Source organism: Lagopus leucura, unplaced genomic scaffold, assembly GCF_019238085.1.
Source record: "Lagopus leucura isolate 7727_CA_CO unplaced genomic scaffold, USGS_WTPT01 Super-Scaffold_100027, whole genome shotgun sequence".
NCBI lineage: Eukaryota > Metazoa > Chordata > Aves > Galliformes > Phasianidae > Lagopus > Lagopus leucura.
Genome location: NW_024962278.1, coordinates 593,336 through 607,115, shown reverse-complemented (window position 1 = coordinate 607,115; position 13,780 = coordinate 593,336). Strand labels below are relative to the sequence as shown.

General features: G+C 47.4%; 2 protein-coding genes across 2 annotated transcripts in view; one reads left to right on the top strand and one right to left on the bottom strand.

Moving 5' to 3' along the window:
- The window catches only part of CTNNA1 (catenin alpha 1), a 106,555-nt gene that overhangs the window by 51,077 nt on the left and 41,698 nt on the right, over positions 1 to 13,780 (top strand). The window contains exon 8 of the mRNA XM_042880642.1: positions 13,248 to 13,328. Coding sequence (XP_042736576.1) covers positions 13,248 to 13,328 — 81 coding nt within the window. The remainder of the gene's footprint in view (positions 1 to 13,247; positions 13,329 to 13,780) is intronic.
- Positions 3,361 to 5,351, bottom strand: LRRTM2 (leucine rich repeat transmembrane neuronal 2). The gene is made up of 2 exons (XM_042880729.1): positions 5,348 to 5,351; positions 3,361 to 5,014 (listed from the first exon to the last, which is right to left on the bottom strand). The coding sequence occupies exons 1-2, from the start codon at positions 5,349 to 5,351 to the stop codon at positions 3,471 to 3,473; spliced, it is 1,548 nt and encodes a 515-aa protein (XP_042736663.1). The 3' UTR covers positions 3,361 to 3,470.

Genomic DNA, 13,780 nt, shown 5'->3' with positions numbered 1-13,780 from the left:
AGAGTCACAAGCCATTGAGAATGGAAGACAGTAACTTTAAAACAACCAAAAAGGATTAACAACCTCTCACGGTGCCCTTGTGTAGGGCGATGGCTGTGCCTGCAGTTTGCTGTCCCTCCCAAGGGAATTCAAGTTGACTTTGCTGCTCGTGTTTGACATTCTGCAGGTTTTATTGCACCTGTTACCCTAAATGTGATGTTTATGGAACTGCTTTGCTCATGCCTGGAACCTGGCAACAAATGGTTTAGGAAATGGCAGGTATAAACCACAGCATTTGGGAGAGCAGCCGGATGTTGGAGCGTAAATGTGAGTGGGGCTGAGGGAGGCAGCATGGGTGGGCTCCCTGCACCCCAACCAGCAGAGCCTGTGGGACCTGCAAAACTGGGATGATGGATGGGAGAAGTGAAGCACCCAGCTGGAGCATCAGTCTGTACACTTCTGGGGCAGAATTACAAGCTGTTAGAGACAGGGGCTTCTGGGGCACTGGAAAGACACTGCCATGGGAGGAGCCTCGTTCTGCAGTCAGGAAATCATAGAAAGATTTGGGTTGGAAGGGACCTTAAAGATCATTGTGCTCCAACCTCCCTGCCGTAGACAGGGTAGCTAACCACTAGATTAGGCTGCCCAGGGTCCCATCCAACCTGGCTCTGTGCCTTGTGAGCTCCCAGCTCTGGGCTGGCTGCACGTGGGGCAGGAAAGTGGGATTCTGTCCTGCATGCACAGCTTGGACATTGGTGTTCAGTGCTGCCATCTGATGGGTGGTAGCGCTGCACTAAGATTAATGGTATGGGCACTGGAAGTTGAGTCATGAGTTAAGTCAGAACTTTGTCTCTGCTGGTGCCTCCATGGAAAGCACTGCTGCTCCCTGGTACCTTTGGTGCAGGCATGGGATCAGCCAACACAGTAAGGGTGGCACAGCAGGGCAGGCTGCTGCACTGCTCTGCTCCCAGCAGGAGCCTGGGACTGAGGGAAGAGCCATTGATTGCTGGGAAGGAAGCAAGTCTTCCTACAGTCAGCCATACATTAAGGTTTTGTATTGGCTTAGGGCTGAATCACATGGGTTGTAATCATATGGAATCATAGAGCCGTGAATCGTGGAATGGCTTGGGTTGGAAGGGACCTCAAGGATCATCTAGCTCCAACCTCCTGCCACAAGCAGGGCTGCTGACCACTGATTCTGATACCGTACCAGTCTGCCCTGGGCTTCATCCAAGCTGGCCCTGAGCGCCTCCAGGGATGGGGCATCCACAGCTCCTCTGGGCAGCCTGTGCCAGGGCCTTGCCACACTCTCATATTCACTCCCTGCCCACCTACCTCGCCGGATTTATTACATTCAGTTGAAAGCAGTAAAAGCAGAAAAAGCAACAGTTGATTTCCTAAAATGGATGCAAATTGGCTTGTCGTATTATAAACAGTTAGGGGAGTTCAAAGAGAACTTAATGGAAAACCATAGTCTTCTCTGACTCTCTTCTATTAAAGTACAAAGTCGTAGGAAGTACACAAAATATTTGTTTTATAATAAGGGCACCGTAAAAGTAAAATGATGCAAATTAATATCTTCAAAACCAGTAATTGAAAAAATCTTTATGTAAAATCTGAACAGAAGTCACACTTATCTTGCTATAGTTGCCTCGGACGAATTCATTTCACAATAAAACATCAAACTTGTATAATTGCACCCTAAATACCTCACTAAGTGGTAATACAGATATATAAAAGCAGAGTGAAATAGCGAACAGATTTTTATGCAGTGATTTTTCTGTTCAGAAAGTTTGCAGAATAGTTTAGTACAACACAATTAGCATACTGTAATTACTGATTCGTTCAAGGTATGTTGACACTGTGAGGAATTTCTCTTCATCCGTGTTTGCTGGTAATTGTTTAACACTGCAGCATTGGACACAACACATTTTTTAGTTATACATACATGTATATATATATAAAAAAAAATGCCATCCCTCTGGTCCTTTTAACTTTGGTTAGAACGTTTACAATATTTGAGCAGTTGACTTAAAAATAACGTAATCCTTTGCAGACCCCCCCGCCCACCCCCATGGCATCTCAGTACCACTGTCGCTGCATAGATCTGCAAATATTTACATATCATTTCATAATATAGTATAAATAGCAATGTGATACCTCTGGTTAAAGAAATCAAATTACTCCCGAAGAATGAGGTGCGTGTGTGTGTGTATATATATTTATATAAGAATTTTTTAATGGCATACTAGTTTAGATTCTGTCCCATTTTGACTAAGAAACAAAACGTTTTTTTGTGAACTATTCTATAAACTAACCATTATCCTAATGTATCGGAAGGTACGCAGCTTTGAGCTGGTAATTACCTTGAATTTTGGAAGAGGAGGACAAGTGAGAGCTTATATTACAGGGGCTAATTCTGTCTCCAGAGAAACCGTGGAGTTAGTGCATGAAAATAGCTCCCAGCAAGAGGAAGCCTGAGGGGGGAGAGGGGGGGGACGACAAAGAGAGGTTTCTTCCTTCCTTCTCTCTTTCTTAACCTCCGGTTGATATTTACTTTTAATTAAGAAAAACTTGTGTTAAGGGTATTTACACATGAAAAGGTGTGGAAGTGCTGTTTGTTCGTAGGCGTGAGTCATTAGCCCGAGTGCATGAAAAGCATCATCGAGGCGAAGCAGAGAGCTGGTCGGGTTTGAACGCCTGTAACATTTAGATCATCGCACCAACCTTCCTAATTAAGCACCACCAGGTACTCTGCAAGTGCCTGGAGAGCCATCCTGGTTAATTGGTGGTGTGAACTGCTCCTGCCTGCGTTTGCTGCGAGCTCGAGCAAGGTATGTGTAAGCAAGCCAAACTGTGAGCATGGAGGTAGGAAAACTGCCTTAAAAATTAATTTGCCAGTCCCCAGTGTATCTAAATCCCCACCTGAACCTTGGTCACTTTTTTTTTTTTTATTTTTCCCTCTCCCCTTTTTACTCGAGTGGAAATGACCAGAGGAGGAAAGCCTTCCTCCAGCGTGCCTCTGAATTGAGCAGAGCCAGCTGGGATGTTTGGCATCGCACAGCTGCGGGGGAACAAATGCAGTGTATGTTCCTCTGCAGGTCTCTGTGCAGTCAGCCTCCCTCCTTCCACCCGGGCTGATTTTACTGGGGAAAGTGGAGTGTGGAGACTTGGGTATAAATGGTACGCACAGTCAGAGAGTTACATAACATGGAACATTTTACATAGTTTGAGGTGAGCGTCTTTTTAGACTTTTAAACACTAGGAGTTCAAGTTTAATGTGATCATTGCTTCTTTAACACTGAAAATATTATGGATTTATTAAAAAAAAAAAAAAAAACAACTTAAAAATACTGCACCACTCCATAAACAATGCTTCCATTGAGTAGCTTGGAAAATTAGGCTTTACGTCAACATTTGTAAAAATTAGAATCTGCTGTAGGTCCCCTACAATTTTAAAATAGGTTACTTATCTGGTTTAATTTTAAGTATTATACTTCACATTCTTTATATGGCAGCTGCTGACACTTGCATTGTCCGTAGCCGTTAATGATGATGAAGGGTCCTTCGTGGGTGGGTTCGTACTCATTGTACGGTCCTTGGTCTGACATATTTGCCATATGTAGCCGCGTTTGGGATCGGAGCTGCCTGTGGTTTTGAATCATTGAGCACTGCCTAATTCTTCTTAATGTGGGAGGGCAGCATTTCCTGGAGATGAACACTATAAAAATGATAAAAAAGAAAGAAAACAATAAAGCCATTGTCCCTGTAATTACCCTCTGAGTGAAGATGGCATTGTTTGGCTCGGGGAAGGGTTCCTCGGTGGTGACGACCATGCCTGCCGTGGTGGGGATTTCTTTGTCTCCCATATGGAAATGAGAGGAGCTGATGCCTTTCGTGGACTCGGTGGTGGGAGCGTCCGTCGGAGCCGCGGACGGGGCAGCGGTCGATGCGTTCCAGCAGAGCTGGAAGCCGTGCACGGCGTCCAGGATGTCCTCTCCCTGGGCGTGGTCGGGGCCGTGGCACAGGATGGGATGCTCCCAGCGGCCCCGGAAGGCTCCCAGCCAGGCGGCCAGCGCGCAGATCCGGGCGCTGCATTCCCACAGATTGCCCGAGAGCCCCACGGTGCTGAGCGACGGCAGCGAGCGCAGGATCTTGGAGTCCAGCGTGCTGAGCTTGTTGTTATCCAGGAGGAGGGTTTTAAGGTTAGGCATAGTTTCAAAAACTGTTAGGTCGATGGCTTTGATCTCGTTTCCAGTCAAATCGAGCTTTTCTAAGGTGCCCCAGGTCCACTCCATCCCACACGTCAAGTTGCTAATTTTGTTCCACTGCAAGAAGAGAGTGTGCAGGCTGCTCAGCCGGAGGAAATGAGCAAAATTAATCTTTGTCAGCTGGTTGTGCTCTAGGTGCAGCTCCCTCAGCTTGATTAATCCTGCAAAGCCATTGCGAGCCAAACTTCGCAAGCGGTTTGTGCTCAGATCCAGGAACTCCAGGCTACGGCAGTCCCAGAACAGGCGGACAGGGATCGTCCGCAGGGAGTTGGAGCGCAGATGCAAGGTCTGCAGCTTGCGGAGGCCGTAGAGCAGCTCGGGGTGCAGAGAGGACAACTGATTAAAAGAGAGGTCCAAATTCTGCAGGTTAAGCAGCTGGCTAAAAGTGGTGTTTGGCAAATGAAAGATTTTGTTGGAACTTAAGACTAATTCCTTAAGTTTATACAGTCCTTGAAAAGAATCTTCTCTGACTGTTGCAATTTGATTATGATCTAAGTGAAGCCAAGTAAGTTGACTGAAGCTCGCAAATTGATCCCTTTCAAGTTCAGTAATAAAATTGTGCCTCAGTGACAAACCTAGAGAGCCCTTTTCAGTGGTGTTTGGCACTGAGTGAAACCCCTGAGAGTCACAGTAAAAGAGTAGCTTCTCACAGCGACATTTTGGTGGACAAGCCATGCCCAAGGCAGGCAGCATTTTTAAAACCATGCTCATTGCATATAGTGCTGCCAGCATACGAGCCCCTAATGGCCACTTGAAATGTAAGCCTGCAGAATATAATTTAGGAAAACAACAAGATAGGATATCCTTATCAGTATACTTTGAACATCACCGTGGAAGATTTCACTGCAGATAACATTTCCATGCATTTCCAAAAAGCTTATTCTAAATGCAAGAAACAACTTAGTACTACACACAGAATACCAGCTATTACACTTAGGATGAGTCTTTGTCGGCATTACGGAGGGTTACAGCGTCACAATCAGAACACATTGCTCTCACAAGGTTCACCCCAGCAAAGCGTGCTGTAGCACCTCGCCGCTGCCTTAACACACAGCCATCATTCATTAGACAAGGGAGAGAGAAAGGCACACACTTACCCATTCTTTTGAGTACATTGGAGGTTGCATTCAGTCGTAGTTTGAGACTCAACACGGTGAGTCTGTGAAAGGCTCTAACGCGAGATAGCCTGTGAATAATTTACTGGTTTAGGGTCCTGTGATATTAGTGCAAAATTGAATCCACCGTGCTCTCTTAGAATATTCCTTTTGAAAGCGCCGGCGTGACCTCCTCTGCCAGGTCTGCAGTTTTCAAGTCGATGCTTAATAGAAGTTTTCTTCCTCGGCAGCTGCTTGGCTGTTTAATTGAAGCTCACGTTTTCTTTTTCCGCAGCTGTGGGTTCCTTTAGTCCTAACTTGTTGATGGCGGATGGGTGGCTTATTGCTGAGAGAAGCTCCTGGAGTAGCATGAGTGCATTTACTGAAAAGCTTTTCAGGGAAGCGGCACAAGAATGGGTTTGCTTATGCGCTGCGACCACGCAGGGCTGTATATAGGCTGACGTCACCTGGTGACGTTCCTTTTGTTTGGGTTTTCCAGAAGCTTTGCTGTTTTAAAGCATTGTGCTGCATACTGCGATTGTGTTTGAGACCGCTGATCGAGGAGGGGAAAAAAAATCAGCTGTTAGAGCCCTTCGTCCCGGCGATGCGAGGAGCCGGAGAGCCGCGCACCGCCCGCTCCCCCCCTGCATTCCCGCTGGCTGCGCTCACTGTGGCAGCGCAGAGCTGCAGCTGGAGCCTCGCTGCTGCTGCCGGCTGCCTGTCCAACCCGGCTGCACTGGGGATGCTCGGGGACGTGAAGTGTGCCCGACTTGGACTGAGGGCGCTGATTAGCAGCGCTTTGCAGGGAGGTGGGGCAGCTCGAGGTCCCTGCAGGAGCACGGGCGGAGGGGAGTGCTTTTTGGGACAGGGGTGCTGTCGGGGTGTGCGGTGGAGGCCCTGCGGTGAGAAAAGTGCTGGGAAATTTCTGGAAAAAAAGCAAAGCTTACCTTAGAGCACAGGAGAAAAAAAATTAATTGGAATCTAGCTTGACAGCTTGCAGTTATGAAATGAGGAAATCCATCTTATTTTTTTTTTTCTCTTGCAAACCCTGGCTTTTGTGTCACTTATTGCTGCTTACCGAAGTGTAGGAGAGTAAGTTGCGTTTACAGCAGGCGTTCCCTGCAGCTCACAGCCCTTGATCAAGGACTGGGAGCCACGGTGACGGCAGGACCTGCAGCCAGCATGCACAGTCCTGAGCTGGGCTGTGGTGCCAGCAGCCCTGCAGGGCCACAACCTGGTCCAGGGCTGCAGGCTGGGACATCACGGCTCCCGCTGTCCAGCGCAGACTGTCCTGTGGGACTTGTTGTCACCTTGAGACACGTGGCAGCAGCGCAGCACGAGGTGCTCGGCAGTGCTTGCCCTGTGGCAGTGAGGTGTCGGTGATGACCTCGGGACAGGGCTGAGCTGAGAATAGCCAATTCCCCATGCTAACAGGGAGGGAGATTAATTGTGTCAGAGGAGGTCTGAGAAGACAATGGTCATTTAGCTTCATTATTAAACTTTAGTTCCTTATTTAAGCTCAGCCTTGCTGGTTTCTGCCTGTTTTTCTTTCTTTGTCCTACAGAGCAGCTGTGCCCCTGGCTGCAGTGCTGGACCTGTGGCTGTCCCCACAGGGGAGGTGTTAAATGAAATGGAGGGATGGAGAACACAAAGCACAAAGAAAAGCAAAAGCCCACAAAACAGAAAAATAAGTAATGTAGCTATTTTTAATGTTGAACTGGGCAGTGCTAGGTGTCTGCGTTAAATTGTTCTGTCACCGTAAATATTCCAGCTTTTGCTCTAGACTGAAAGGAACATGTGTAAAGAAATGACACGGACCTATTCCAAGAGTTTTTCCGTAGTTAATATTCACTGTGCAAGAAGTACGCAGCCAAAATCCAGCCTGAGCTGCCCGTTGCCTTGGGGGAGTACAGCAGCAACGTGCCTGTAGCTGTGCTTCTCAGCACTCATCTGGTGCACTGTCCTGACCCCAGCGCTGATCTGAATGTTAATAGCACATAAATATGATAACACAATCTTTTAAGGAATGTTCCTAAGGTGTCATTTAAGAAAACTGAAAAAGCTCCGAGATGAAAAATTACTACCCTGCTGTGCCACTCTTTCCATTATTACCGAGTGGCCAAATTTGGGTACCTTTTGGAAGGGCTCTGCTTTTCTGCATCCATGCATGTTGGTAGGTTCCTCCCACGTGACGGTTGCGTAATCTGGCACGGCGTTGGGAGTTGCTGCTTGCACATGGTAAGCTGCTGCCTCGCTGAAGCTCTTGGTTCTCTGGCCTGTAAGCAAACAAGGGCTGTTTAGCACCTTGCCAGTGAGTTTCTTGTTTGGGAAACAGTGAGTGCGAGCTCTATGGGCGCTTTTCTCAGCATGAACCTGTTTTTGTGCGTGCTTGTCGTGAGACAACAGCCATTATTGAAGGCATACCTCCGATTCCTTTTAAACCTGAAAGTGTGCTGATATTCTCCTTGTGTTTTGGGAACTGTCTGGGGTGCCGAGGTGCAGCAGGCTGAGAATAGACTCCAGCTGCCTGCTTAATTCTCACCGTTGCATTTCTTCTGAGACTGCAAACTTGCTTGCATGCCAAGGGAAGCCATGGAGTAGTGCCATCTGGAGCCTCCCACCAGAACAGGCTTTGAGGTGGCATCTGCACCTCTAAAACTTGGGGGAAGAGAGGAAATGTGGCTTTCTTGAGAATAAGTGCTCTAGGACCAAAGAACCCGCTCCCTTACCTGGCTTGTTGTGCAGCAGCGGAACTGATCTTCCTGCTAAACACATGCACTCGAAGCAGAGCTGCACCCCGAGGCCAACGTTGTCATTTAGTTAGGCTGACATCTGGTGGAAGCCTTCCTGGTGCATTAAGTCCCACAAACAGCCTAATGGCACTTGATGCTGACATGGGCTGGGCAGCCTCTTTGTGCTTCTGGTGCGGAGAACGGAAGCGTGGGTGCTGCAGGCACCTGGGATTTGCACCTGAGCACACAGCTCCTGTCTGTATGGAGATGGGCATGGTGGCTGCTCCTGAACGTCAGCATGTTGGGAGTCATGGGAGAATCAGCTGCTGCTTTTTTGCCTTCTTGCTGTGCAAATAAGGCAGAGCAGGCTAGCGCAGGTGTGGCTGGGGTGTCACATGGGTTAGGTTGCTGCTGTACCAATGGACGTGCTGTGCAACCCCTATATTTCAGTGATTAGCTGTGGCTATAGGAGATTCCTTACACTTATGTCTGTAACAAGCCAGGGTGTTACTGTCTCCTCAAACATCAGATATCAGATAGATAATCACTGATGAAATTTGTGCATCATGCTCCATCACTTGCCCTTCGTGGTTGCAGCGTTATAGGCTGGATGACTGTGAAGAGGAAAGGGACCTGGGGGTGTTGGTTGATGCTTGGCTGAACATGAGCTGACAGTGTGCCCAGGTGGCTGTGAAGGCCAACGGCATCCTGGTCTGCATTAGAAATAGCGTGGCCAGCAGGAGCAGGGAGGTGATCATCCCTCTGTGCTTAGCACTGGGGAGGCCGCACATCGAGTGCTGTGTTCAGTTTTGGGCTCCTCACTGCAGGAAGGACATTGAGGCCCTGGAACGTGTGCAGAGAAGGGCAGTGAAACTGGTGAGGGGTCTGGAGCACAAGTCTTATGAGGAGCAGCTGAGGGAGCTGGGATTGTTTAGTCTGGAGAAGAGGAGGCTCAGGGGAGACCTCATGGCGCTCCACAACTTCCTGAGGGGAGGCTGTGGTGAGGAGGGCTTTGGCCTCTGCTCCCAGGCAAGGAGCAGGACACGGGGAAATGGCTGCAAGTTGTGCGTGGGGTGATTTAGGTTAGACAAAAGGAAGAACTTTTTCTCTCAGAGTGGTCAGGCACTGCAGTGGCTGCCCAGGCAGCTGGAAGAGTCGCCGTCCCTGGCAGTGCTCAAGAGGTGCATGGATGAGGAGCTGCGAGATGTGGGTTAGTGCTTGTGGTAGCAGTGGTGATGGGAGGGCGCTCGGACTGGATGATCTTGCAGGTCCAACCTTGTGATTCTATGATTCTGTGGTCCGGAATCAGCACTGTTATACCTGGAATTTGTTTGCAGCTCTGCTCTCTTGGTAATACAGCAGTATGGGCGGCCGTCCTTTGTAGGCATACAATTAGGCGGGGTGTCAAGGTGAGAATTAAGCATGTGACAAACTTGAATCTGAGCACTACATCTTTATGCCTTGCCATGAAGCACCGCTCAGCAGCCCTGCACTGATGTATGGCTTTCCTGTGCACCCCGAGGACGGAATGCCAAGCACCCATTTGTCACTTACTCAATCACCAGCATTAAGCACAGCACTGCTCCTTCCTTTGGTTAGAAGACAATTCAAAGATTACCTGAAGCAGAAATCCCTCTGCAAATGACCTTTTTTTTTTGTAGAGGGACTGCTGCAGGGTGGAGAATGCTATTCCTCAATAGCTCTCTGATCTTAGGTGAAGCACTGAGATTAATAAGGGAAGTTTTTGTTGCGTAGCTATAAAAGCATGGCTGCATAACTACATCGTAATATGTGCTCTGATTCTGGTTGCTTCCACGTAGCATTTGTTTACTGCCAGCACCGTGCTGTACATTTTCACATTTATGAGTTAGTTGCGGTTGGATTTTAACTTCGGTAGCTGCAGGAAGAGCTTGGTTTGGTTTTGTTTCTGAGTCAGATGGCAGGCCTACAAAGGGAATGCTTTGTGGACCGAGACAGTGATTCCGCTTTGCCTCTCTGTGTACAAATCCCCTTTCTCTGCTTTAAGCTGTTGGAAAAAAATGGTGAGGTTGGCTGTGAGATCTGGAAGAGCAAGGATGCGGCAGTGACTGCTTGTGCTGCCTTCCAAGCAAAGCAGCACCGATGGTGGAAGAACAAAAATTCCAAGGGTTGGGGGAAATACGTAGTTTCTAACAGCAGTTCTAGCCCTTTTTAATGACGATCTTAAATATATTTGTTCTGAGTGTATTATCTGTTGATACTGGGCAGAGCAGTAGTGTCATAATGCAAAATGACTGATGCAGTCGATATGACCCTGTTAAATCCAATGAATCTATCAGCTGCTTCCTCTGCCACCGGCTGCAGAGCCTGTGATTCCCTTGGACAAAGCTGCTTTCCATGCTGAAAACCTAAAAATCCCACTAGTATGAATATTCAGGATTCGCTATTCTCAGTCCTCATCCCATGTGCAGAAGCTGATCACTGGGATGTGTTCTTCTGCTGCATCATTAGTTGGCTTTTCCATGGAAGTTTGGACTAAAAGCAAGGGCTGTTTTTTTAATAGGAAGAGTAATTGGTTACTGGAGCAAATTATCCAGAGGTGGTGAACCTTTACAATGTGATTTATTACTTTATAAACTAGCTTGAATGGGAGTTGTTAAGCTGTAGGGTAGAACCACTGGGTAAAATTCATGGGACTTGAGCAAGGGGATTGATGTTGTCCTTGATGACGTTTAACACTTGGAAATAATGTTGAGATTGGAGCAGCCAACATCCCATAGGCTGGCTGTGCTTGGACTTCGCAGGGCGTAATTGGCTCCACAGTTGTGCAGTATGGTAACTTTTATGCAAAAAAAGTCAACTGACTTCAGAATGGCAAAACTTGACATCCTCATCTTTGGTCCAGGACCTGGGTTACAATTGGCTGTGGGAACTGTAGGTGGGAATGGTAAGAGGTTCCCTTTCTGCAGCTGCAAAAGTGCAGGTGTGCCTCCTCACGTTGCCTGCAGCCCCAGCCGTAGTGAAGGTGCTGGGTTAGCAGCTGGGGCATGAAGGTGGGAAAGTGCTGCAACTCAATTAGTGGGGTGTTTATATTGCAACTTTCCAAGGGAAATGCTCTTAATACTTTCTGACAAGCCTTTGTACTAAAATTTCAGAACACCAACAAGATGGAAATAAACGGGAGCTGCTTTGCTCATATGTAACAGGTTTAGATTATACAGCTATTTCTGTGTTAGTACACAGTGTGACTTAATAGGAACAGATCAGCAGTATGAAATCGGAGCTGCTTACCCTCTAATGTACACATTGAATGCTTTTCAGAGCATTTTACGTAGGGCTGCCTGTGGTCAGATCTCATGAGCTGAACAGCCATTGGTGGAAACCATCCCTGGGTTCCCTTGCAAAAAGGGACCTGTGCTGCACTACCAGGGCTGCTCTGTGCTGTGAAACCGAGCATGGCAAAGTGCAAGTGATAGGTGGATTCGTATCAGTGTCATGCTCCTGGTAGGTGGTTAACGTGGGGGTGCCTGGGGAGCAGGAAGAGGGCACTTCTTGGATCAGCAGAATGTTTGGCTCCCTGTGCATTAGATGTGCGTGTACCTTCCAGAGATACTGGAGAAATGCCGAGGTGGAAGGGGGAGTGCTCTGGGTTCATTGAAACAGTCCCCCTGCAGGTACAGCGGTATGGTAACGTGAGCAATTGCAGGTTTATGTCTCAGCAGGCACGGGGGGCTGCCAGGAGCCCACTGTCTGCATCGGCCCTGAGTGCCAGAGGGGCTGCAGGACGGCTTCCAGCCCAGCTGCCTGCCAGCTTTGTGCCTCACCAGCAGGGGAGCAGCTCAATAAAGGCAGCGTTCGTTTTCACCTTATTTAGAGGTTTCTGGTTTCATTTTAAAGTGTGAAGACCGGCCCAGCATCAAGTCTGCTGGAGCTGTGGTGTGGTGGAACAAGCTTCTGGGCTTATTTCAGCTGGTTTCGGTTACCATTTGTGATGAGAGCCAGTGACTGGATTAAAAGAGTGACAAATCTTCAAAATTTCAATGAATTATAATTACTTGACAACATCCGAATCTTCCCCCCGGTTTTATTCAGTTTTTATTCCTGCTGTAGAGTGGACTTTGTGATTTCAATTCAAGGCTGCCTATGTGAGTGTTTCAAACCAGCCTGGCATCTGCGGAACGATAATTGGCACAGCCTCGCTTTAGTGCTGTAAAATGGGTTTTGCTGTTTTTTGTTGTGTTGTTGTTTTCTTCTCCACAGGATAATTATATTGATCGTGGCTTAGAAGTTCAGAAATTGGTTTGTGGTTGCATAAAGCTTACTGCACATAACTCAGAGAAGCTCTATTGTACAGAAAAACCCTCCCTGTGAGACTGTAAGACCACTGCTGTCTTATCTGGCACTCCCAACTTGATACGAATTCAGATATTTTCAGCCCACTGTCTGCTTAGGCAGAGGGAAGCTGCCACTGCATCTTGGCCCCTTTCCCTCTTTTTAACAATGGTGCTAATGTGAAACTTGCTGGATCGAACTCGGCGAAATCCAGGTCCCAGCAGGCAAGCCTGGGTGCTTATTTGATGTTGGGATTTCATCCCTAACAAATGTTTTATAAGGATTTTACCTTTAATATAATTGATTTTTGGCTTACGATTGACTGCTGAAGAACAACCTTCTGTAGTAGTGAGGCATGGAGCTGCACAGGGAGCACTGCCGTGCTGCACCACCCGGTGCCTCCGTCTGCCATGGGAGATGTTGGGGTGCCGTCCATCTCCCTTGGTCCCAAAAGGTCGAGGATTGAGGCAGGAAGAGCTGCTGGGGACTGGAGATTCACGGCAAGCTGTGTGGTTGTCGGCAGAGCTGTCAGAGAAGAGAAATCTAAACTTAGCTGTTTAAATACAGTCTCTGGCTGATGAGGAGCAAAAAGCAGCCTAGATGTAGGAAAGCATCCATTTCTCCAGAAAGGAAGCTGAAGAGTGTTAAAGGATGCAGCCTTATGTTGTCAGATGCTCCTGGGCTGCTTGAGCCTGCCTGGAAGAATATTGCTTGGGCAAGGAGGTGGAGACTCTGCTTCTAACTTGAATAATCACTTAGAAGTAATAATAAAGGAACTGACAGTCTTCTTGACATAAATCATACTGGTTTTACTTGGAGACCCTGAATGCCTGTTTACCTTTTTGTCTCTTGTTTTCCAGGCTGGACGCAAGGAAAGAAGTGATGCACTGAATTCTGCCATTGATAAGATGACCAAAAAGACCAGAGACTTGCGCAGACAGGTAATTGCTACGTGAGGTTCACACCTGGTGAGGCAAATGAGTGCACCTCTGCATGTCTTCTCTCGTGGAAGTATTTCATCTGATGATTTGGCTCCAATTGGTAGAGAGCTTTCCTGCTTGTGATGTAGAGTGAATGAAAGCAGTGCCTGTTAATGAGCGTAAGGCGGAAGCACAACCGCATTAACTGTGTGATAAAGGTGCTGGACTCGGAGCCGTCCTGATGGCAACAGGGATTATAAAAACCCTAAAATTTTATGAGATTTAAACATAATCGTTTGTGTTTTAAAATTTTTTGCTGGTTTTCATCTCAGAGTATATTTTCTATGAGAACTGTAAGGTAACACTGATCTTTTATCTGTTTTTCTATTTTTATGGCAGTATATTCCCTTTTTCAAGTAAACGTGAGTGTGGATGAAGCTTATTTTAAAGTGTTTTTATTCTAGTAGAAAAAT